Source organism: Meleagris gallopavo, chromosome 27, assembly GCF_000146605.3.
Source record: "Meleagris gallopavo isolate NT-WF06-2002-E0010 breed Aviagen turkey brand Nicholas breeding stock chromosome 27, Turkey_5.1, whole genome shotgun sequence".
In the NCBI taxonomy this organism is placed as follows: domain Eukaryota; kingdom Metazoa; phylum Chordata; class Aves; order Galliformes; family Phasianidae; genus Meleagris; species Meleagris gallopavo.
The window spans coordinates 926,741-950,277 of record NC_015037.2 but is presented as its reverse complement, the minus strand read 5'-3'; the positions used below and the strand labels follow the sequence as shown (position 1 = coordinate 950,277).

General features: G+C 46.5%; 2 protein-coding genes across 4 annotated transcripts in view; one reads left to right on the top strand and one right to left on the bottom strand.

The window, feature by feature from the left end:
* Positions 1-3,097, top strand: part of MSTO1 (misato mitochondrial distribution and morphology regulator 1) — a 3,964-nt gene extending 867 nt beyond the window's left edge. Inside the window, exons 2-12 of the mRNA XM_019623092.2 lie at positions 7-101; positions 229-277; positions 528-633; positions 768-885; positions 974-1,108; positions 1,210-1,362; positions 1,624-1,755; positions 1,866-2,050; positions 2,267-2,365; positions 2,449-2,567; positions 2,777-3,097. Of these exons, the coding sequence (XP_019478637.1) occupies positions 7-101; positions 229-277; positions 528-633; positions 768-885; positions 974-1,108; positions 1,210-1,362; positions 1,624-1,755; positions 1,866-2,050; positions 2,267-2,365; positions 2,449-2,567; positions 2,777-3,015 (1,430 nt within the window). The 3' untranslated portion in view covers positions 3,016-3,097. The remainder of the gene's footprint in view (positions 1-6; positions 102-228; positions 278-527; positions 634-767; positions 886-973; positions 1,109-1,209; positions 1,363-1,623; positions 1,756-1,865; positions 2,051-2,266; positions 2,366-2,448; positions 2,568-2,776) is intronic.
* Position 3,098: 1 nt separating this feature from the next.
* On the bottom strand, positions 3,099-22,235 carry GON4L (gon-4 like). Of its 3 annotated transcripts, XM_010723934.3 has the most exons (30): positions 21,924-22,092; positions 21,032-21,228; positions 20,830-20,904; positions 20,463-20,513; positions 20,043-20,093; positions 19,771-19,866; positions 19,437-19,541; positions 18,166-18,336; positions 17,344-17,536; positions 17,050-17,151; positions 16,470-16,510; positions 16,088-16,191; positions 15,242-15,440; positions 14,822-14,908; positions 14,116-14,287; positions 13,460-13,604; positions 13,131-13,281; positions 12,723-12,839; positions 10,896-12,635; positions 10,149-10,392; positions 9,205-9,386; positions 8,492-8,689; positions 7,965-8,108; positions 7,533-7,676; positions 7,118-7,237; positions 6,866-6,979; positions 6,197-6,404; positions 4,642-5,413; positions 4,088-4,190; positions 3,099-3,758 (listed from the first exon to the last, which is right to left on the bottom strand). In XM_010723934.3, exons 1-30 carry the CDS (start codon positions 21,949-21,951, stop codon positions 3,609-3,611), a joined length of 6,204 nt encoding a protein of 2,067 aa, XP_010722236.1. In that variant the 5' UTR covers positions 21,952-22,092; the 3' UTR covers positions 3,099-3,608. The 3 variants fall into 3 exon arrangements, with proteins under 3 accessions (XP_010722236.1, XP_010722237.1, XP_019478666.1); XM_010723935.3 differs by lacking the exons at positions 3,099-3,758; positions 4,088-4,190 and having other exon boundaries at positions 4,659-4,799; positions 4,916-5,413; positions 21,924-22,113; XM_019623121.2 differs by lacking the exons at positions 3,099-3,758; positions 4,088-4,190; positions 4,642-5,413; ... (1 more) ...; positions 6,866-6,979; positions 7,118-7,237 and having other exon boundaries at positions 7,536-7,676; positions 8,492-8,572; positions 8,658-8,689; positions 21,924-22,235.
* Positions 22,236-23,537: the final 1,302 nt, after the last annotated feature.

The following is a 23,537-nucleotide window of genomic DNA, read 5'->3' as shown; positions in this document are numbered from 1 at the left end:
GGCACCCCCCGCCACTGTGCGTCGTTTGCAGGCGCGGGGATGTGGACAACTACGCGGAGCCGGGAACCGAGACAGAGGTGCGGGATGGCGGGCAGCGGCCGGTGAGGGAACGGCGGGGAACGGGCGGGGGAAGCGCTGCAGCCCCGATGCTCCCTGCCGGGCTCCGGCCTCGCCGTGGGACGGGCGAGGTTCCCATCCGTAACCGCCGCTCCTGGGCTTTTTCTGTAGGGAGACGCTTCAGCTGACGGAGACGGCAGCTCCAGCGCTTCCGTTCAAGGTGCGTTGTGCCTCTGTTCCGCGGCTTGCGCTGTCCGTGCGGCTGTGGTTCAGTTGGTGAAGGTGGAAGAACCAGCAGCATAAGGGAGGGCACAGAGTAACATCTCCTCGCATACAGAAGTGGTAGAAAAGAAGCAAAGAGCTTCAACCATCCTAACCAACTGCGGGAGGAGCTTTTCCTTCTCCTTTTCTCCATTCGAGGGGATATTGAGAGTGGAAAAGACCTTCTTGGTTCTTCCTTCTCTCTCCAGATGCAGCTCCAGCCCCAGGCAGCAGCACGCAGCTCTGGTCCGATTATCTCAGCGTTCAGCTGCACCCCAGGAGCATTTATGTCCTCCAGCAATACAACCACGATGGGTACGGCTGAGCACAGAGACCCACAGCCTTTTGCCCATGGATCTGTTACCCAGAACAGGATCTTCGCTTTGCCTTCACGTAAATATAAAAGAGTGGAATAAGAGCTGATCCTGCTTTCTTATTTTCTTTTCTAGGGATTCTGGTCGTCTAGAAGCCTTTGGGCAAGGAGAAAAGCTCCTGCAAGATGTTGGCTGTATAGAAGAGCTGGAAGATCGCCTGCACTTCTATGTTGAGGAGTGTGATTACCTGCAGGTGTGACAGCATAGTCCAAGCTCCCCATTTAGTTTTCCCTGCTTTAGCATTAAGCGGCAGCTCACAGCTCGGCCCTCACTTTGCACAGGGATTTCAGGTCCTCTGTGACCTCCACGATGGGTTCTCTGGAGTTGGTGCCAAAGTGACAGAACTGCTGCACGATGAGTATTCAAGAAAAGGAATCCTGACCTGGGGCTTGACTCCAGTCACTCATAACGTGGGAGTAAGTAAAGGGAGAAAAAAACCCCGCAAGAACAGGTGAAGCTATTCTGTTCGACCAAATCACATTATTTCTCTGCATCTTTTTTTCCATTTCCCCCCCAGGATCCTCAGAAGAACTTTTACAGAGTGCTGAACACAGCCCTTGGCATTGCGCACCTCTCCGCTCACAGCTCCCTGTTCTGCCCTCTGTCACTCAGCGGCAGTTTAGGAATCAAACCCCAACCTCCCACTGCGTTCCCCTACCTAAACTACGACGTACGTCCTGTGCCACCTCTCCCCTAAGAGCAGGAGATGTACCACTAAAGTTATTCTCTGCAGCTGTATGTTTCAGTGATGTATTTGACATTGTTTGCTCAGCAGAAACAATAATGCCTTTTCCCCTCTGTTAGCAGAGCCCGAATGGCTGATTTACCATTTTTGTATTTGATATCAAAGTTCATTGATTTTTATACACGTTACTTAAGGAACAGAAGGATTGAACTTGTCCTTCAGCACTGCCCTTTGCCCCTTCTGCAGGCGTCCCTGAACTACCACAGCAGTGCAGTTCTGGCAGCAGCACTCGATACCCTCACGGTTCCGTACCGCCTCTGTTCCTCTCGAGGCTCCATGATGCACCTTGCTGAGATGCTCAATTTCTCTGGGAGAAAAGTAAGGGCTGTGAACACAGCAGCCTCAAACTCCTTCAGCCCTACAGGACCTACGGCAGGAGGATGAGGAGCGTGATGCAGACCCTGAGTTTGTCACCTCTCTCCAATCAGGTTGTGGCTGCGTGGGCTGCAGTTCCCTTCCCCGCTGTGCGTGGTCACTCACTCCCAGATGCTTTGTGTGCACATCAGCAGGACGTGCCCTGGAAGCTTCTGTCCTCATGTGGGGAGCAAAAGGTCAGCCGCTGTTTTGCTCAGTCTGTTGTGCTAAGAGGAATTTGCAAAGAAAACCCAACCAGGTAATGAACACTTAAACTAAGCCTTCCGTCAGCACTCTGGCACTTCTGTTAGAAAAAATCTCTTCCAGTTATTGTCCATCAGGAGTGTCAGTCAGATTCAGAGTCCAGTGATAGTATTTGCTATTAGCTGCATAGCAGAGCAGTTAAAAAGCAGCTGAGTCACCAATATCTTCATTCACGTCCTCCTGAAAACCATGAGTTTGTTCTCTGCTGCAGCTGCCCAGGACAGCAGCCGCCTTCTCCGCTCCACGCCTGTGAGACAGCCGAGCAGGTGCTGCAGTATTATTTACACACTGTGTTTCCTGGGGCATTCAGGTTGGTAAGAAGCTCCTTAGGGAACACTGCATGGAAATGGAAGACAGAGTTTGGGGTAACTTCGTTCAACTTCTTCCTGGCAGCGCATCCCACGTTCTTGAGCAGCCGTGTGTTACTCTACCTCCATATCCCCGCATTTTTTCTTCTCTTCTGAGCAGACAAGGCTTCCTCCCAGACAATCTTTCCAGTTATTCTGCAGCAGGTAACGTGGCCCCTTACAATTATTTTGCGATAGAAAGCAATCCTGTGGGGCAGAAGGGTCTAACAAAGGTACAGGATCCTTTTCTGAGTTTGCAGGGCAGAAAATGACGAGCAGCAAGCAAAACATCCGCTTATCGACAGCGCTGTGGAGTAGGACTGGGAAACCAAGTTTTGATTCCTATGCTTAAATAAAAACGTTTTCTCCTGCAGCTGTTGAAAGCATCCCTGTGCTGACATCGCTGCAGTCCTCACCAGCTCTGCGCACACTCCTCTCTGATCTCTGCAAGGACCTCCAGAAGTTGGGCACTCGGCGCTGTGCCAGCTTCTTTGCTGCAGGAGTTGAAGAGGATGACTTCCACGAGGCCTTCCAGGAGCTGAGAACTCTGGCACAGTGCTACGAAATGGGTTTTGAAGCTGGTAACTCTGAGGATGAAAGCGACTCGGACTGATGGAGCTTTATTACAGGAGACAGGGAAAGGAAGGAAATTCTTGAGATCGCTTTCAAAATAAAGGGAATGGCTCTGAAAATGGCCCAACTGTGACTTTCTTTTTTATTTTAGACTATTAAAAGGCTGGCTCGAGTTGTGCAGTCTACTTGCACTTGTGTTCTCAAGGAGGAAAGCTGCTTTCCTTGACTTTGCACCCAACTCGTGTGCTTTAGAGTAAGACCACATAATAAATACCATCTGAATTCTGTTAACTTTCCCATATACAATCAACACAAGGGAAGAAAATTTACAAAAAGTCTTGTGTTCCACATGAAAACAGACATCTTATGATACAGTATTTACATGCAAAGGTAGAACGGCCCAAATCTTTACCGCAGCCAGAACCATCGCTTCTGTCACCCTGCTTCTGAAGTGCCTCACACTGTTCCTAAAGGAGGATATTCCTCTTTGTTCCCTTAATTCAATGCAGATGGAAAAGTGCTGCTTGGCAGAAACCCAAGTGAACCAAAAGAAAGGTGCCACCAAGTACGTGCAGAAGCATTTTTCCTCTGTTATCTGCAGCAAACAGCTCTCCTGCTGCAGTCAGGAAAGCCTCAGTCGTCGGGTTCCTCCTCAGAAAGCAGGAGGTCTTTGTCTGACAGCTGGTCTGCATTGCTGGTGCTCGTTGCATCCTCCTCATCTTCTGAGCTCCCATCACAGGAGGTGTGGAACAGCTTCATCAGTTCCCTGAACCTGTGGGACACCTGAGGGAGAAGGGAAAGCCAAAGTGAGCAGGGGCCTGAAAGGTGATAGGAAAGAAGAGTTTCAAATAGAAACATCCTGTGAGGAAGGTCAGGCTTTATTTGTATTTTTTTAAGCATAAAAATATGACGAGATTTTATACCAGACTCAATCCTAAAGGCAAATTAAAATGAGAGCATGGAGCTGCACTGCTGAGGATTCTTATTCTCTGATGCAGCATCATATTGAAAATTAAGCTTGGGCTGCACGTACAACAGCAGCTCCACACCCCTCCTTCCTTCCCAACCCCTTTCCCTGTTCAACACACACAGCATTTCCACACCACCCTTACCTCAGCAGCTGTCTTGTTGCCCAATTTCTGTGAGATGGCCTGGAAGGTTTCCAGGTGGGCTCCTTTCTCCTGGCAGGTGGTGAGGATGACTCTGTCTGCCTCCCTGTGAAGCAGCAGGATGGTTATCAGAGCAGCCAAAGCCATGAGCTAACAATGCTGCTGCCAACGCCAACCTAAGAGCTCCGTTCCCAAGTGAAGATCAAACTTCACAGCCTCAACACAGCACAGCAGATCTGTTCCTTCACTACCCAGAAGAAATCTCTCTGGGCAGAACTGCTGTTACCCTGTTTTTATCTTTTTGTAGGGAAAAAGGTGCTTTTTTCCCTTCCCCCCCCAGCTTGGAGTACTGCAGCAATTACACTGCCACAGCAAAGGCAGCAGCTATGGAGATGTGGTCAGAGGAAACAAGACAATAATCAAAGAGGGGAGAGGGGGGCAGAAGACATTAGAAAATGGGAAAAGAGGATGAAAATTAAGAACTCTCTCAAAATACCACGGGTAAATCCAAACACCGAGCGCACTAAGGATGTAAGATACAGTTCAAGCAGATGTACCTCGTCCAGAGAACAACCTTCTCCCCAGTAGAGCTGACTTTGCTGTTCTTGGCACACACCGTTGCTTCCGTGACTCGCTGCTGTTGCTGCTCCTCTTCCTTCTGCCCCAGGGAGGCAGTGCACACTCTGTATTCCAGCTCCTCAGAATGCTGGTGCACCTGGAAGCAGTTGTTTGCATTTGACTTTAATCTGTTCTCAGGAACACTTCCAGTGCAGCCCATTTTATCTGCTTCCAAAGCACAATTACTGGGGGACGGCGAGCAGCAGCTCTTACCCAGTGCTGGTTTTCTAGCTGGTGTTATCCAACTCTGCTTTGCTTCAGATTTTCCTTCCAGAGCCAAAGGTGGTCCCTCAAATTCTCTTGCATTTAATTTTGAAGAATGACCGAACTTATCTGATGAATCTGAGGGAAGCCCTTCAGTCTGACACAAACTGTTTTTGGAGGAGCCGGGTCGCACGGAGCCTTTCAGCGTGGCAGAACAAGACGACAAGAGCAGATCTCTGCTCAGCTCAAGGGAAGCATCCACACCTCCTTGCTGCTGCTGCTGCTTCAGTCCTTCACTGCCGCTCCCTGCACTGCGAGGGCTGCCTTTGGTTTCTTGAGGTAGTTTTGGGGCAGCTTTCTGCATGCGTGTCCATCCGGGTGCAGCAATGAAAGAGTGACTGTCCTTGGCAGCACTCACAGCTCCTTCCTGGAGCCGGCGTTCAGGCAATGCAGCTTTGTCTGGAGATGTGTGTCTGCTGCAGGCTGCTCTTCCTTCTGGGTGAGATCCTGGTAAAGAAACCCAAACAACCTGAGCTCAGTTCCTGTATGAAAAAGCTTCTGGAGGTTTCATGAATTCATTTTAAAGAGGTTTTTGGATTCTAGAGGATCAAGCAATAACTGAGAGCTGTCTGGGAGCAGTCTGTAATGCAGCTGCACTTTATTCATATTGCACTTCCAAGAAAGCACTCTGCAGTCCATTTCCTTCAGCACTGTGAGATCCTACAACTACTGCTGTGTGGGGAAGTGAGCACATGGAAAAACCTTACGTGCACTGCCCAGAACAAAGCTTTCAGGTGAAACAGGTGTTGATGCTTTCAGTGCCCTACTCAAAAAAACCACACCGTAAATTTAAACCCCTGTATTTAAATTCTGAATGGTCACCCAGAGATTCCTTTCAGTTTGTTTATCCTGCAATAAATTTGTTTCCCCTTCTCTGTGCTGCACTGAAGAAGACAGGAGTGATGTGATGGGGATTATTTAAAGGAGGATTAAAGAGATTTTGAGTTGCTGTGCTAATATCAAAACTGGGGGAAAAAAAGCAGTATCATGTAGTGGTGGTGCTGGGAATAGAGTTCATACATTGGCAACAAGCTTAAATGTATCAGTAACTTTAAAAAAGGGATAATATTTCCAGTCAGGAGAGCTTTTCTTGAAGTGCATGCTTTGGATTTATCACATTTAAAGCATCTCAATGGATCTCCATTAGGAAGTTCCACGCTTGTTTTCATCTGTGGAAAAAGGTTTGGAGATAAATGCTAGTAAGCATCTGTATAGAGGATGTTCACATACCTGCAGGCAGAGGATCCCCTTTCCTCAATGCAGTTTTTGTTCTGCTCTGAACATCCTCCCCCTCATCTCTGTTCTCCAAGTTTTCTTCTGCAGGTTCCTTCGATGTTCCAGAATCCTTCCCTTCAGGCTGAGGACTGGATTCTTGCTGAGCAATGCTGGCACTCAGCTCTTGAGAATCTTTATTTTTATAAAATTTGTTTTCACACACCTGCAAATCAGTGAACAGGTATCTAATTACAGATGTGTTGGGTCTGGTTGGATCCAACACCCCAGCCTTTGCTTCCAAAGCATTACTTGATCCAAACTAAGGCTTCAGTTTGGCAGTATGTTTGCATCTAGGAAGCCAAATCTTTTCCACTACCAATAGGCACAGTTCTCACACAGAAATCACTTTCAGAAACACACACAAAAAAGCTTATTTTTAACTCAGAGAAACACCAAAACTGATGAAATTTGTCCTTCTTTGCTGTACTAATTGAACGTGAGCAGGAGATTGACCAGAGAAGGCCAGGAAGGGCAGACAAAACGCTGAAGAGGAAGACAGGACTGGTTATCTCTACTCTCTTCCCCAACAAGTGATACTTCAGAGACAGTAGACCTGTGTCTGAAAAGCTCTCAGTGAGGCTCATGGCAGAACCTGCACCCAGCACACCAACAGCTCCACCTCACCTTACTGCTACAATGGCTGCAGCTCCTCCTTTTGCTCTTCTTCAGCTTGAGTTCACCACTCCCTTCATGGCAGGAACACGAGCATTCCTTCATCCCATCTCCCCACTCAGCCTCCTGCAAACAGACAGACTGCAGCTGCTCAGTGTGCACTGCACACAGAGATGACAGATCTCCTACACAGACATTTATTTTCGTGGACATGCATTTGCCTAGAGTCCAAATACAAGGACTAATGAGATGCCCCAGGCCCACCTTGTCGTTGTTCTGGCCTCCGATTTCTTTACGTTTCTTATTTTTGGGGGCTGAATGAATCTTGGGTGGTTCATCCTCTTCTTCTACATCTGGCAAAGACACCTCTTCAAAGCCATCAAACTAAAGAAACAACAACAAAGAACTGCTCTACCACCATAGCTCTCAAAAAAAACCCCTTCATCTTCCCTGTGAATTTCTAAATACTGAGATCAGTTCCAGTGCCCCACCAGCCCAGCTGTGTTAGAAGAGATAAATGCTGTATAAAGAGGCTTTAAAGGTTTGCCCCAGTCCAGCAATAATCCCACCCTGCTGCCTCCATTGCTCTGGAAATGCAGCCATGATTGGAGCCTTTCAGGTTCAAACATTTTTATTATATTTTCTTATCTTTCCCGGTCCTGTGAAAACATCACTGCACCTCATATTCCTTCTCTTCTGTCCAGTTGATTTCCTCAAAATCCCCCATGCGGCTGGCTGAGGGCCGTAAGTGGTCAAAGAACACAGAGAACTCATCCTGCAAGTGGTCGTGTCCTTTCAGCAGTTGCCACATTTGGGTCTTCAGCTGAAAGAGAGAAATCCAGAGAAAAAAATGAGTGTTTCGTTCCACGCCATCGCATTCTTCTGAGCAGGATTTTCTCAGGGCAGGCAGAATATCAAAGCTCAGTACAACTCCAGTGTGGAAGTTTATGTCATGTTGGTATTAGCTCAAGAATATTTTGAGATCATTCCATGTGCAGATATCAAATTAGCAAAGAAATATCCTTATAAAATACTGCACGTGGAAACTGAGAAGGAGGATCTCTCACTGCTTCTCAGGGATTTAGAGAAAGATCCCTGGATGCCTCCTTACCTCTGCAATCTCCTGGGGGAGGCAGTCCACAGAACTCTGCAGAACTTTGATGATCTTTTGATGGTGGGCAGGATTTTCAGCAAAGCAGATCTCCAGCTGCCTGAGGAACTTCCGGCTCTTCTCAAACGCTTGCTGCTCCTCAAACTTATCAAAAGAAAAAAGATTCACCCCTCATGAAAAAAAAAAACACAACAACCTCAGAAGCAATCTAAAGGATGAAACCTCTGCCTCGCTGATGGGAGAAGTGGAAGGCTGACTTTTGAGACAAGGAAACCATTCCACTGGCTGTATCTGCCCATGTCTCTCTGTGGTCTGGTTCTGGGACTCCAGGGGGAAAGGCTGATTGATTCTCCACAGTCACACCCAGGATAAGCCTCATAACAGACACTAGACTTCTCAATTCCAACTAATTAAACAGAAGGTAAACAAATGATTTACCACCTGTTTTTCCTGTTGCCCTGGGGAAAACTCCTCATTCTTTCACTCCCATAAGCATTCACGCTGTCTGCTTCTTTCACTCTACCTACCAGCCCGCACTCCAAAGCTTGTTCTGGCAAAAGAAAGGCAGCAAAGTCTGTGAGCAACTGTGGCCAGTCATGCAACAGTTTCTGTAAAGTGAAATATAGATCCACAGCTGTTTGCTTGTCCATGCTGATCTCAAACTCGTAGATAACACGAAGGAAGTCTTCATACTTTCCAGGAATGTGCTGCAGTGCTTCACGCACCTGCAAAGAACAACAGACCTTTGTAGGACTGCCTGACACCCAGGAAGGAAAAAGTAGATGTAGGAATCTCTTGATCTCTTGCTGCTCAGCTTTCTTACAGTGCTCCCAGCTTTGCTGGGCCAACAAAATCTCTTTCTTCAAAGGTAAAAGCAGACCGCAAGGGAGAAGGGAACCAAACCCAAGAATGTGTAATTCTGAATTTAAAACAGGCTCAGTCTTGTGGGTTGATCCCAGACAACAGCTGAGCATCCCCACAGTCACTCTCTCCCCACTCCCCCTGAGCAGGGCAGGGGAGAGAATAGGAAGAGCAGAGAGAAGAAAACTCCTGGGCCAAGACAAAGGATTTAGTAAGTAAAGGAGCATCAGGTGGTGTGCTATGAAGAATGGCAACGCCATCCAGGCCAGCAGCAGTACCCACAGTTAGAAATGGCAGTTGTGCTGCTCAGAACTGAACTGTGTTTGAGGATTCAAAGAGTCTGATGTAACCCCAAACATGAACAACTGCTCTGCCTTACCCTGGTCAGATACGCCTGTGCAAACGCCAGATCCTTCTGCTCCCTCAGGGGGTCCCTCTCCAGGATGTTTTCATCATACAAGAGGAGCAGCTTTGATGTGTCTTTGCTTGCTCGTGCCCGGCCCCTCTTATTTCTGGCTCTATGAGAGCTCCTGCTTTTCCCAGGGGCTTTCATGTTCTCTCCTGTGAAGAAACACCAAGTCAGTCAGTCATACTCCCATTTTTCAAACATTCTCTTGGCTGGCAGACAACTATTGCTCTATACTAACAGCACAATACAGAAGCAGCTTTTTTCAGAGTTGAGGTTTTCATAGTGATCAGTTTACACCTTCCTCTAAGCATATGAGTAACACACTTTTCATTAATATAATGCCATAATGGAATGGAAAGTACTGCAACAGTAGGGGGTGGCAAAGCCTTTGGCAACAAGCCCAAATGCAGCAGCAGCAGCAGACACAGACATGAAGGAAGAGAGCTGCTTACCTTTGGAAGGGCTCCAGCAGGCACAGATCTCCAGCAAGAGAGCTCTCACCTTCACTGCCAACCCTTAAACGAGGTCTGGGAAGAGGTGGCTCCTGGCTCTACCCCTTCCAGTCACTCAGGTGCACTGCTTGCAGCTGAGCTCCCCTGTGTTAGCTAGCCCTGCCTTCCCAGCAGGTGCTCAATCACCTGTGATTTAGCATTTCCACTACAATTAGTCAGGCTGGCTAATGATATAAATTAGTTACTTATAGCAGTCAATGAGAAAAATCTCTGGAAACAGCCAGAAACCCATCTCTGGCCTTAGCTGCTACACAGCTGTCCCTTACTGCTCCCCAGCATGCCTTTGTAACATGAAATTCAACTCAGCAAAGATGTGACACAGAGTGTCCCCATTTGTCACTTTTAATGCAGGCAGCAGTTATATTTCCCCATGCCTGTGTCAAAAGAAACTGACCAGCTTACCTGGTGGCATTCTGTGGGCTTCCACCTGCGGGGCCATGCTGGTCAGCGTGAAGGCTGACTTAGGTTCCTCTGACACATCTCCACACACTTCATCATCTTTCTGTGAGCTCTCTATTCCCTCCCCTTCCTCCTCCTCCTCTTCCTCCGGCTCAGAGTTCTCTTCCTGAGAATTCTCTTCTTCAGAATCTCCTTCTTGGCTTAAACGTCTCTCTGTTGCAAGCCAGGTCAGCTTTTCCATTGTCTCCTAAAAGAAACGACAAAATGCCAAATCATTTCTTTTAGTGTCTGTCTGTCGTTCAGCAACCAGCTCACTCATCTCAGCAAGAACCAGAACCACACATCTTTGAGCGGTTGTGCACAAACCTCAGTGTCAGAATCTGAAGTTTATAGAAGCCTCAAGTTTGGGAGGACTGCGCCAAACAATCCTTAAAGATTTTATATCTGGAACTTTGTCTCAGAAACTACTTTTCAACTAAAGCATTTTGGACTAACAAACAGCCTCGCTTGAGAATCTCCTTACAACTCAGCGGAGTTCAAATCTGGGATTTTGCAAAGCATTCCTTTAAGTTTAGACTCAAAATCTCCTCAGAAAAATGCAGTGCACCATTTCTCCCAAACCAGCACAAGTACTACAATAATACATGGTTAACATTCCATCCTTCTGATCAGGCGCAAACTGTGATTTTTCCTTACTTCACTGAGGTGTTTTGGAACACCAACATTTTTTAAAGCTTAGTTTGCTCTCACCTGAAGTTCAGGCACTGAAAGGATGGATTCTTCCGAGGCTGACGACATCTCCTCGTCTTCATCTTGTGTAAAATCATCAAAGTCATCGTCCTCTTCCTCCTCCTGCCCTTCCCTTTCTCCTCCAGCTTCAGGGCCAGCGGGTGTCCCAACAGACTGCCCATCCATGCTGGATGAATCCTCTGGTCTTCCCAGAGGGCTGCTAAATTCTGTTTCAATATCTGCTGTGGATGAATGATTCTTTGGAGACTCACTGCTTGCTTGTGCTCCACCAACGGCACCCGCTTCCCTCTGTGCTTCATCACGGGGAGAAGACTGCAAAGCCCTCCTTTCTTCTTCTCCCTTCTCCTCACACAAAGCGTGCTCCTTTTTAATTTCTTTCAGCTCATTAACACACGAGCACGCAGCCTCCATGTTCAGCTCCTGGCCAAGCCCCAGCATGAACTCCTCCTTAACCTCAGCACACAGCAGATTCCTCTTCTGTACTGGATTTACTTCCTTGACAGCATCATTTGAATCTTCAGCTTCAGTTTTCACTGTTTTATCTGCATCTTCTAAACGAGGCAAAAGGTCCACAGACAACGGCTCTGAACCGTTCTCTTCTGCTTTTACCACAGTCCAGCTACAGCAGTCACTTTTGTTTACCTTTTCCTGACTGCCATTATTTGAAGCAGTGGGGTTTGCACTGCAGTCCTTCTTGGGGGAGGCAGCTGAGCACGGAACACACAGCTCCTGGGGTTCAGCCTTGGGCTCCACCACAGGACAGGAATTCTTGTTGTTTCCAGCAGTGCACGAAGGAATCAGATTCAGCTGCTCTTCACTTTCACCAACAGATGATGCAGAAAGACCAACAGGGTTAGGAGAGACAATCAACGAAGGAATTGAAGACGTCACCAGAGGTTGATTTAATGGACATGGGAAAGTGGAAGGATTTACCAGTAAGGTTGTAACTGGAATAGCTTGAGTGCCTCTACCAACAGCTGTATTTATGGACTGAATCATATTGCAACCATTGCCAATGTTAACCACTTTCACAGTGGTAGCAGGCACAGTAAGGATGACAGGAGATGGCTGAATCAAAGGTGGAGCCTTTATCAGTGGGGCAGCTTTTGTCCCTTTCTTCTTTTGGTATCCCTTACGAACACAAGGTTTGCGTATTTTTGTTCCAGCCAAATCTGGCAACATCAGTTTGGGCTGAAAAGTGACAGGATTTGAGGACACCAGAGCTGGTGGCACAGCACCCGAGAAACCTTGCCTGGAGTCCGGATGCGAAGCAGAGAGCACATTCTGAAATTCCAAGCCATCCCCACTTCCTACCACTGCTGGCACATTCAAAGGCTGCACTCCTGGAACTGTCTGCACAACCGTAGCTGGTTGGATTAACTGAGGAATCTGAACCATCACTTTGCCAGGAGGAGCTTCTGACTGGGATAACTTCACAGTTTTCTGAATGTTAACGGTGTTGGAACCGGGCTGCAGGCAAGGACTCGGTCGGATGAGGACAGGCTTCAGGGCTGAAGACTTCTGTCTTCTCCATGCTCTCCTAGAGAATCGATTGGCAAGAGGCTTCAAGGTCAGGACCAGTCCCTTCGGCATGAGCAGAGGGTATTTTTCACCACATTCTGTGTCTGAGGATTCCTTTTCTGTGCCCAAGAGGTCTGACTCCTCACCGGTTGAGCCTGGCACCTCCCTGGCATCTTCTGCTAATTGCTTCAATTCCCCCTGAATGGAAGGCAAGCTTGCCTAAAAATAAAAAAAACAAGAGGTTTTCAGTCCAGTCCAAAGGCTCTTCCTACCCACAAACTGTAAAAGCAGCAGCAGCAATTGTACCTTCAGCCAAAATGGCAGGCGATGCTCTTCCCTTTCCACAGGTGGCTTCCACTCATTAGGTTGGATTTCATCACAGCACTTGAACAGAACAGGCAACTGCTTTGTCTTTTTATAGTGCTATGCAGAGAAATGCAAGGCAACTGCGGTCAGAACACCTGTCTGATAACTGGTGGCATGCAGGCTAAGAACTGCACTGAGTAAAAGCATTCATTGGAATTAAATAATTAAAACCACTACAGAAAGGTACGTAAAGGTAACAGTAATAATAAAAGCTGAACAAAGTCACGTTTGCTCTTAGGAAGCTGTCAGCACGTACACGAAAAGGTCCTCAGAGCAAACAGCACACCTCTCACTGCATGCCAAATAGGAACTGAATCGGGAGACACCGATCCATAACACAGCACTTACTCTGATGATGTTATCCGGGGCTCGATTCATATTGAGATTCTTGATTCGCACTGTCAGCTGGTGGGCAGTTTTTGTTGGCAAGAGATACTTGCTGATCAAAGGCTTTGGAAACTCTGTCCCTTCAAAATGTTTCAGACCCAAAGCTAATAAACTGAAGAAGGAAGGAGAGGGAAAAAAAGAAAAAAAAGCAGTCTTTTAACAGTACTCTGGAATGCTATTTGGATGTGCTGTTCCACACAGACAGGTATCCTTCAGTTTGCATCCTAGAAACTCTCCACACAAAGAAAGTTCACACGTGTCTGTGCTGTTCAGTAATTCTAAGCACTTACTTGTCCTCTGCCTTGGTGAAGATAATCTTGTCCCGAGGAGGGTTTGCTTTCAAGGAACAAACTGGCAGTAGCTCTGGATACATAAAGACTCTCCTTGTTGCCAAAATCCAGGCCACTTGCTTTGGCAAACATGGAAAATCATTGGCTGTGAAGAGATGAGCACAGATGCACGAATGGCAAACACTGCTACTCACTACTGACTTCTTGAAAAGTGTGTTTCTTTTATTCCTTTCTGTGGATCTTTCCACTTTCACTGAAAAAAAAGTGTTACTTCCCCCCAGTTTTCAGAATTTGCACGTTGCCCAGCTTCTGCTTTGAAAGGGAATTCCTCGTGTGTGTTAAGCAGCACATCTGGAACAATTCTTTCCAGTTACAGCTTTCCTGATGGAGCTCTGCAGCTCATAAATACCATCTACAGAACAACGAATAGCAGGATTATGAAGCTGAACAGAACTCAGCAACTCTCATTGCACGCTTCACTGGGTTACAAGTTTACAAAGTGAAAAGATAGTCAACAAAACTAAGGCTTTACCTAAGGATACAGGAAAATTATCAAAGAAATTTCCATTTCAAACTGCCTGGACTTCACCTCATTTCAGCAGCGTGTGATTCCCACTCTAAACACCCCCCCCTCACCTCTCCCCTCACAAACATACCGCTCTTCTTCGCAGCTTTGCGAGGGCTGCAGTCAACCTGGACTTGGGCATGGAAATCCTCAACGAGCTGCAAGGCTCCCTTCAAGTTACAGGGCTGGAACATCGTCTGAAACTTCGGATAGAACGACTGACGAAGGAGTGTGGAGCTCTGAGCAAAGTTCCCCAGCTCGCTCTGCAAAGCCACACAAATCAAGAAAAGATTTTGAAAAGTCTCCAAAGGCATTTTTAACAGCATGTGTGTCAATGCAATCATGCAACCAGTAAAAGCTGGCCAAGTGGCAGGCGTAGAAAATGCACTGCTACAGATTTTCTGTCCTGTTTCTCAGCTCTACGAATCTCAGCTGTTTTTTTTTTAAGACTTAGCTTTGTCTGACCATGTGAAATCCCCAACTTTTTGGAATCTTTCAAGGTCACTAGAAGTTCACTAGTTACAAAAGTTGTATTTGTTGAGCTTTGTTTTCTGTGTTTCCAAGGAAACAGCACAAAACTACACTGACCAGCCAACCCAAAGCTCTGCTCCCAGCACAGTGGGAATTATTTCTTCAAGTACTGAACTCACTAATCAGCTGACAACATCCCTCCTTTACTGAGAGGTGATCTCACTCAGTTTAATGGGTTCAATTAAACAAATCGAGCTCTCTACAACATCTCCAGTGACCATCAATCATTACGAGTGGTGCAGCTCTGTTTTTAGACATATCCTTACCAAAAACATCTTCGTGGTACTTGCTTCTGAACTTAAAGCGGGGTTGGAACTTGCAAGAAGATGGATTTGAGTCAGAAGCTGAACGTGCTTGTAAAATAAAATGAGACAAATGGGGATTGTCAGTGTATCAGTAATCCAAGAAACCCAAGAGCATAATAGAAAGGAGCAAGAAATATCTCCTGAGAACCACAAACAAATAGTAATAAACAAAACAGGCAGACCTCAAAAAAAGCCTTTTAAACAATAGGAAATTGAGGAGAAAACTTGAATACCTTCTTAGGATCCAACTTCAAATGCAGCTTTTTAAATTAATTTATAGAATGAAATGCATCAAACTGTTTGCTGTACCATTGGCTTCCCTCCACCCAAAGCAGCACACAGTGAATATTCATTAGGTCAAGCCTGACAATATTTTATTACCTGCTGCATTTGTTGCTGCAGCCTTTTCCTTTGTGCACAGTCCAGAACAAGGCTCTGGAGGGGCTTCTCACTCTGAGGCTTTGATTTCTCTGTCTCTTGTGGTGGTTTGATAGATGACTTCTTCATTCTCAACTGCTCAAGTTGTTCCTTCACAGTGCGGTGCTGTTCATTCAGTAAATTGGCCAAAGGCTCTTCAAACCTGTTTGAGACCAGGCAGACCAGAACATAAGCATACGACCAATAATCACCTGTATTCAATTAGAATGTTTTACTCTGTAGCTGGTTTAGGAATTGCTGAGCTCTCCTCTGGTACTGCTCATCCAGAGAAGAGTACTGAGAAACTCCAGCCTTCATTTTAGCTCCTTTCCCAAACAGATACAGCTTCATCTGGAGCTGATCTGCCCCATAAATAAGGAGACACCACCCTTACTGCAGTTCACCTTCAGGCAGTTTCTGTAATTTCTTAAACAAACTGATATTGCCCGGAAAAAAACGCTTTGGAGCCTTTTCTCTCTGAGCTACGAGTGAAACTCATACCAAAAATCATCAGTTTATTTGCACACTTTAGTCTTTTCAGACCTGAGCCTCAGCAGTTTTATGCATTCTTTTCCTTAGGAAATGCTACTATTACATTCAAGTTATCTGCTTAAAAGATAAAACACCACACACTCAAACCCGTTCAATATCACAGGAAAAAAAAATGGATTATAGCCTTCAAAGTAATGGCCTTTGCTGAAGAGTCATTGTGCCCTGGTGCATGGCACAGCACAGCTGCAGGTGATGGTGGGCTTTTTGCCACAGCAATTATTAATAATTAGTTGTATGACAACAAACAGATGGTCTCACCTCAGTGCCTGTGGTGTATTAAAATTTGGCCGTGACTCTGTAACGTTATCTTCATCTTCTGGGCCTTCATCTTCCATGTTTGAGAAACCCATCTCATCCTGAAACTGCCAACAAACACACAGTAACAGTGAGGAAAAGAAAGCTTAAGAACGACATTTACCCCAGTGTTTGTAGTTAACAAAGCCCACGATGTTCCTCTGAGCATCCATCTCTGCAGAGGTTTCTGGAGCTATGCTAGTTCCTTCCCAAGGTTACAAATTACACTTTTGTGACAGATTTTTGCACATACTCAGCATGGAACATCTTACAGAGAACCCTCTTACGACTGCAGAGTTTTCATGCCAGATTTGAGAATGATCTGTTCTTCAGTGCTACCACTTACTGTCTCAAACAGCTCCTCCATCAGCTCATTCACTTCCTTTTCTGCAAGCAAAATTAAAAAGAAGTTTGAAGATTCCTCCTGCAAGACACCTAGCGATCCTGTCATAACTTCAAGCCATCGAATGAATCTCTCCTGCAAAGCACAACCACCCTCCTCTGGGAAACAAGGAGGCCCAAGAAGGAAGGGCCTCTGATACACACAGAATGGCTGAGGCTGGAAGTGACCTCTGGATGCCATCTGCTCCTCAAGCAGAATCACCTACAGCTGTTTGTTAAACACCCAGGTGGCTTCTGAGCATCTCCAAGGACTGCACAGCCTCCCTGGTCAACCAGTGCCTGAGCTCAGTCACTGATTAGCAAGTTGTGTCTGACAGCACAGCAGCTCTGGCTAGATACCTCCTTGTATTCAGGGAAAGCCAGTTCTGCATAGAAAAGCTTGTCAAATCAGTATGCAGGACGTTCTTTTTCCTCTTATTTTTTGTATTTATTAGCCTACACTGCAAAGCCTTTGCAACAGAACACTTTTCAAGACAAATTACTAATCCTAATAGGAAAGGCAGCAGGATTCCCAAAGGACTCACTGGTAATTCTCACAGCACGATCATTTCTGAAGTCCTCTGTGTCTGGCTCATCCAGATCTTCCAGGAAGTTGTACTCGGGGTCATCATCGTCGTCCAATTCATCTAATGGGAAGTATGTTGTGAAATGTCATTACTCTGCCCCAGGACCAAATCAGTGTGTACAACATTTGTGTTACAAAACAAGACAACGGCTGCAGCCAAGATCATGAACAACAGGAGGAAAAAGCAGTCAAGAAGAAGAAAAGCAAGCTCAGGCTCCATCAGTTCCAACAAACACCAACATGCCGTACACACCTTCATTCTCCACATCATCATTCATGAGCCCTCCAAGCCACCTTTTCCACTCCTCATCATCTGCAGTGTTGGGATCATACATATCAGGTGTGATATCTGGGGCTCGGAGCTCAGCCTCCAGCTGACCCAGGGGAACATCCTTCAGGGGTCTCTTGGATCGGGTTCTGAAGGCAATGAGGCTGTCTTCCAGAGGCTGAAGAGTTAGGAAAAGCACGAAGGAATTACAGTTTCTCTGATATGAAGATTTTCACCACAGTAAGAAGAATCCAATGCCAAAAGTATCAGAAAGCTCTTATTACTCTTGCTATTCAGTTGTTAGTCTTTATAAACTGTTGCAATGCTCCTCCACACACATTCCACTCTGCTCTCCCTTCCCACTACCTGTCATTAACCTGAAGCTGCAGCACAGCCCTGTTTCTTCATCACTCCTCACCCCTGCACAACACAGCAGTATTTTTCTCAATATTAATATGAAATAGCTCTTCTCTTTACAAGCAAGCTTTCCTGTGTATTCATAGCATTCTGACCTGCCACAGAATTACATTTAACAATGAAAATGAGAAGCTTGTGTGCACGAAAAGCAAGTGTGGTTATGATACAAGAAGTGAGAAGCGTGTGTCATTAATAGTGCTTTGCTAACAGCTGCCACCACTTCCACACAGCGCTCCTGTCCTACACACCAAACACATTCCTCTCATTTAAATGTACACACTGGGAGCAGAATGCAGTAAAAATAGCAGAGAACACCAGAGAGCTTCCTCTTTTTTAGCAAATCTTCATTCAAAAGGAAAAATACTCCCATAGCATCCCAAAATAGGGTACCTGGTAGGAGTCCATGCACACTGGGCTGGAAGCCAGCTCTTCATCCACTGCATGCAGCTTCTCCATGAACGTGCTGTCTTTGCTTTGCTTTGGTTTAGGAGGAGGTGGAGGTCCCATGGGAACTACTTCAGCACTGATATGTCTAACAACAGGCGTAGGAACCTTCTCCACCTAATTAAAAAGGCCTCTGCGTTAAAAGGATTCATTTAGAACATTTCCAAGGACAAAATAAGATGTTGGGTTTTTATTCCCGTTTGAGCACAGTTTAGCACAACAGAAACATGGGAGATGCTTCAGTTCTCACAGCTTGTTGCTGATGCAGGTCTGGTGATACCCAGTCCCTACCATATTGTAAATATTCCTCCCAGAGCCAAGCACAGAAAGCCTTACTCCCTGCACTCCTCCCAAGAATAATCAGAGGAATAATGGTTATCTGAAGAAGAGCAGACTGATTCCATTGCCAGGGCCTTTTTTAAGCATTTCTATTTTAGACAAAGCTTTTTCTGCCAAGGTTGCATTTATCTGCTTATCACAGAATAGCCTGGGTTGAAAAGGACCACAGTGGTCATATGGCTTCAACCCCCTGCTGTGTGCAGGTCACCAACCAGCAGCCCAGGCTGCCCAGAGCCACATCCAGCCTGGCCTCGAATGCCTGCAGGGATGGGGATCCACAGCCTCCTTGGGCAACCTGTCCCAGTGCCTCCCCACCCTCTGGGGGAAAAACTTCCTCCTCATACCCAACCTAAGCCTCCCCTGTCTCAGTTTCAAACCATTCCCCCTTGTCCTATCACCACCCACCCTCACAAACAGCCGTTCCCCTCCTGTTTATCCTCTCCCTCCAAGCACTGAAGGCCACAATCAGGTCTCCCTGCAGCCTTCTCTTCTCCAAGCTCAACAAGCCCAGTTCCCTCAGCCTTTCCTCTAGGAGAGCTGCTCCAGCCCTCTCTGAGCATCTCAGTGCCTCCTCTGGACCCACTCCAAGAGCTCCATGTCCTTCTTGTACTGGGGGCCCCAGGCCTGGATGCAGTACTGCAGGTGGGGCCTCACAAGAGCCGAGCAGAGGGGGAAAAGAGCTGAGTAGAGGGGGAGTTCCTTACGCAGGAACCATTGCAGCGGGACCCAAATCTACACAGCACCTGTAACACCACCACGGCTTCAGGCTCTGGTATGCAGGGTGTGTAAGGAATGTAATTTTGCTTTTCCATTAATAATTCAGGAATAATCACTGAAGGCTCTTTCTAAAAAAGGCAGCAACTCTCTTGTAAGCTCACCTCACAGAGTGCTCCTCCCTCTTCATCAGAAGATCGCCGAGTCCTGGACCGCTTTGCTCCCCGAGGAGAGGAAGCAGTGCTCTCCACATCACTTTCCAGTAAGCTCTGCCATGCAAGAGATACAGAATTCAATCAGTCATGCCACAATCAAACCTCCCTTCAACTAATATTCCCAAAGATACTTTTTTACCCAAGGGAATAATACAGAATTCAACAAAGATTATTAGAAGTTCTTGGTAATTTACAAGCATTCACTTGGTAAATCAGAATGCTCTGCAGCCTCACGATGCAGGCAGCACCGTGCTGGACAGATCTCAGCACAAGTGACATTCACCTCTTCTGCAGTCTCATCTTCATCTTCATCATCAGGCTGGTATTCTTCATCAGACGAATCATCCTCCTCAAGAGGGATGTCCACGAACTGAGGTGGCTGCAACACAACAGAAGAAACGTGGCAGCTTTTATCAGGCAAGGTAAAGCAGTGCACTCCAATGCTACGCTGTCAGATGAACCTTTCTAACAGCATCCTAGAGGCCAGCCAAAAGATTCCCTGCTAAGCAGAGTGCCTCAGCACAGACTGCAAACTCCCAGCAGTAGTTCACTTACCTTCACCTCGTTTGCCTTCTTAATTGGAGAAATATTCCACGTTGGAATCACCTGAAGAGAGTAAAAACACCCCTTATTCAACCAATTACATCAGGTGAGTGAGTGAGCTGGAGTCTCACTCTCCATCGTAGCCAAATAACAACAGACTTTGGACAAATGCTTTATAAACCACCCCTGGAATCTCTGCAGGCAATAACTTATATTTATAGAATGTATACAACTCATTTTATTACATATGATTATATGACTCTGACCTGACTCTGCTCATCTAAAATGAATTGGTTTTACACAGTTGTATCAAAAACACACACACACAACTTCTATGTCAACCCCATCTGGAAAGCACCCCTGACACTTCCTTTAGAAGTCCCAGCAATCAAAGGCATCAGGTGTAAAAATGAAAGCAGGTGATGAACTTACCACTCCCTTCTCCACAACTTCCTTCAGTTTGGAACGAGTCATTTTGGGTTCCTAGGTTTAAAAACAGAAAACCACCATCTGTGTTCAGCTCCTTCAACTGCAAACTTTACCCCAGCAATTATTATCTACAGTACTTTTCTCCCTTTTAGATACGATCTGAGTAAAGTAAAAATAATTCAATAATTTTGTACCATAATTCATGCTCACAGATGTGACTTGCTTCACCCAGGTGCCAAATCTGGTAGTGAAATGGATGAGATGATGCTACCCACCCTCCCTACACCATAAATCAAGAGGGTAGACTGGAGAATTTGTGTGTTTGGGTAGACCAAGAGAAAAAAAAACTGAAAAAGCTCTTTTTACTTACAAACAAAGGTATATCCTCTGTTTCACTGATTGCTGCTTTCATCATGGCAACCACGTGCTCGTTGGTGATCACTTCCTACAGGAACACACACCAAAACAAAAGGTCACCTTCACATTCTGTTAGTTCAAAGGATGCAGACTTTTGGTGAAAGCTGGAATCATGAGGCAGAAATAACGAATGCGCAGTAATTGCAGGCACTCACATGCAGGATATTTCTCACATTGACCACTGTCAGGTTATGCTGTTTGGCACCATCTTCTAAGGTGCGATCGAGGGTATCGTCTAGCTTGATATCACAAGACAGAGACCTCTCTTCTTCGTGACTTTTCCCTTCCCTTTTCCGTTTGTTGGCCTTCCTCCTCCTCTTCCTCCTCTCAATATCTTCTCCATCTTGCTCCTCTGAAAATTAACAACAAAATTGGATGCTTCAGACAGTACGACTTACAAAAGAAACAAAGCACACTAATCCTGTAGATATTAAAGTGGTAGCAGCTTGCCAGCAGCTGATAATGCAATCTTCCAAATGGAAATGGCCATAAGAACTCCAGAGGATTCCAATTCTGTAGGAGCTCACTGAGTCACACCAGTCAAGCAAATAAAGGCGATGCATTTGATATTTCTACATCAGATTTTACGGCGTGTCTCAGCAGCCCTTTAATGCTCTTCCAGGAGGAGCTATTTCAAGCATGCAGTCAAGATTAAAACAATCAAAACTCCCAGACACGATACAGCAAGAGCAGGTTACAATTTCCAGGACTTAAAATGTTTCCCAACTGGTGTTGTTTTGCTGACTCGGGAAAAAGAAAGCAATCGAAACTTCCTCTGAAGGAAAACAGTACTTTCAGTGACTGAAAAACACAGAGATCATCTCCAGCAGGCTTCACTTGAATGCTCGTGGTTTATTTAGCCACTAAGTTTCATCCCATGCTCTGTAAGATTTAAAAAACTTGCACTTGAAAAGCCCTCAGCACGGCATACACGCCTCCAAAGTTCTGGGTCCGTCACATCAAGTCTGTTCCTTGCACAAAGCTTACCCAAAGGAACAAATTGCCCCAAACGCTCCTTTTCCCCATCAGTTTGCTGGGGCCACTCACCAGGTCTGGTGCTCTTCAACAGCTTCATTGCAGCAGGACTTCTAACAGCTAGCTGCAAACTGCTCCTCGATGGAGATTCCTGCACTGCAGATGGGTTGTCGGTCAGACACAGATCTCTCTGCACATTTGCTTCCACCTCTGCATGCAGCTTAGGAGTTTTCCCTGTGAACAGTGTTCACCAGGTTGCAGTCAGACACAGAGACAGGTGAGCAAGATTAACAGGCCACTACGTTAAGAAAGTTCACCAGAATCCATTCAAATCCATTAAATCAATGGTACTGAGTCACACTCTGCCACCCAGGCAGTGAAAATGACCCAAGTGCTTCAGCAGCACATGATTTCTCCTGCCAGAAACACAGCGAAGCGAAGCGAGCCTCACCTCCAGCCATCTGTCTTTTTCCCTGCCTTAAACAGTAAGCCTTAAACCTGCCTTAAACATGTTAACAAACAGCTGCACCAACAGAAAGTAACAGTGAGGGGCAGACACTCCTTCACCAGCCAGCACAGCATGCTGGCAGCCAGAACAGCACAGCTGACTGCAACCCCAGCCACCCCTGGGCTCATTTAAGGTTATTCTACTGCTGGAAGGGTCGATTCCATTCCCCTGCCATTGCTCTCCTGCACAGCTCTGGGACTTAATGGGACAGCAGCTGTGAGCTGACTGCCGTGCCACCCCCAGTGTGAAATCAGCTCAGTCAAACCAGAGAGCGACACACAGAGCAGCAAAAGTGAGGACAATGCTTTGCACAAAGCCATGAGGTAGCACTGTCAGGTTTTGCAGCAGATGAGCTTACAGCGAGCAGGTGGAGCTTTCTGAACACCTGGAGGCAGAATGGGAAACGTGTGCGTGTGTGATAAAACCTCCCACAGAACAGCTCTGTGTTGGCACTGCCATCAGCTCAGGAGCAGAGGAGAAACCAACAACTCCAATTCCTTTTCTTTTTGGGCTCAGATCCTCAGCCTCACTGAACCCAGAGGCAGAAATGTATGACAGGGCAAGAAAACAACAGAACAGTCATTGTGGGAAAGCAGATGCCAAGCATTTATGTCAGCATACAAAGACTGGAGATAGAAAATAGCACCGCCGTGACCAGAAATGCCTCTCAGAGCTCACAGCAGCTGAGCCAACTGCTCCCTAAAACACTCCAAGCCGCCTGAGAGGCAAAAAGAACCCACTGTCAGACAAGTGCTGCCTCACTGTTCATCACAGACCATTTATTTTGAAAAACAAAAGGCGAGACAGCTGTCCCAAGCTGAGGCCTGCCTTTGGACAGCTGCCTCTAAGTCACGCACTGCACACAGCACAAAAAAATCTCTTTTTTGGAAGTTATTATAGGGAGCGATTGCTACCCGAGGCCTGTAGGAGAGGAAACCCAAAGATGGGCCGGGGGAAGTGTGGGGTCTGCAGAGCAGAGCGCTTGGAGGTCTGGAGAAGCTCTGTGTGGCGGAGCTGCTGCTGTTCCCCGTTCGCTTTCAGACATTTTCAGGGAGAAAAACAACTTCTGAGACAGAAACACCCGGAGAGCTGCCACAGCGCAGCGCGAAGGAGGACAAAAGCGAAGGGCGGGCAGAGACGAGGAGGTCTCCCGGCTCTCCCTCGCGGCCGAGGCCTCA

Excerpts from the sequence above, each read along its gene's own strand:
- GON4L (XM_010723934.3), bottom strand. The coding sequence starts at position 21,951 with ATGAAGCTGTTGAAGAGCACCAGACCTG. Across the intron at positions 21,229-21,923 it reads GTTGAAGAGCACCAGACCTG|AGGAGCAAGATGGAGAAGAT; the intron begins GTGAGTGGCCCC and ends GTTAATTTTCAG. Across the intron at positions 3,759-4,087 it reads GCAACAAGACAGCTGCTGAG|GTGTCCCACAGGTTCAGGGA; the intron begins GTAAGGGTGGTG and ends CTTCTCCCTCAG.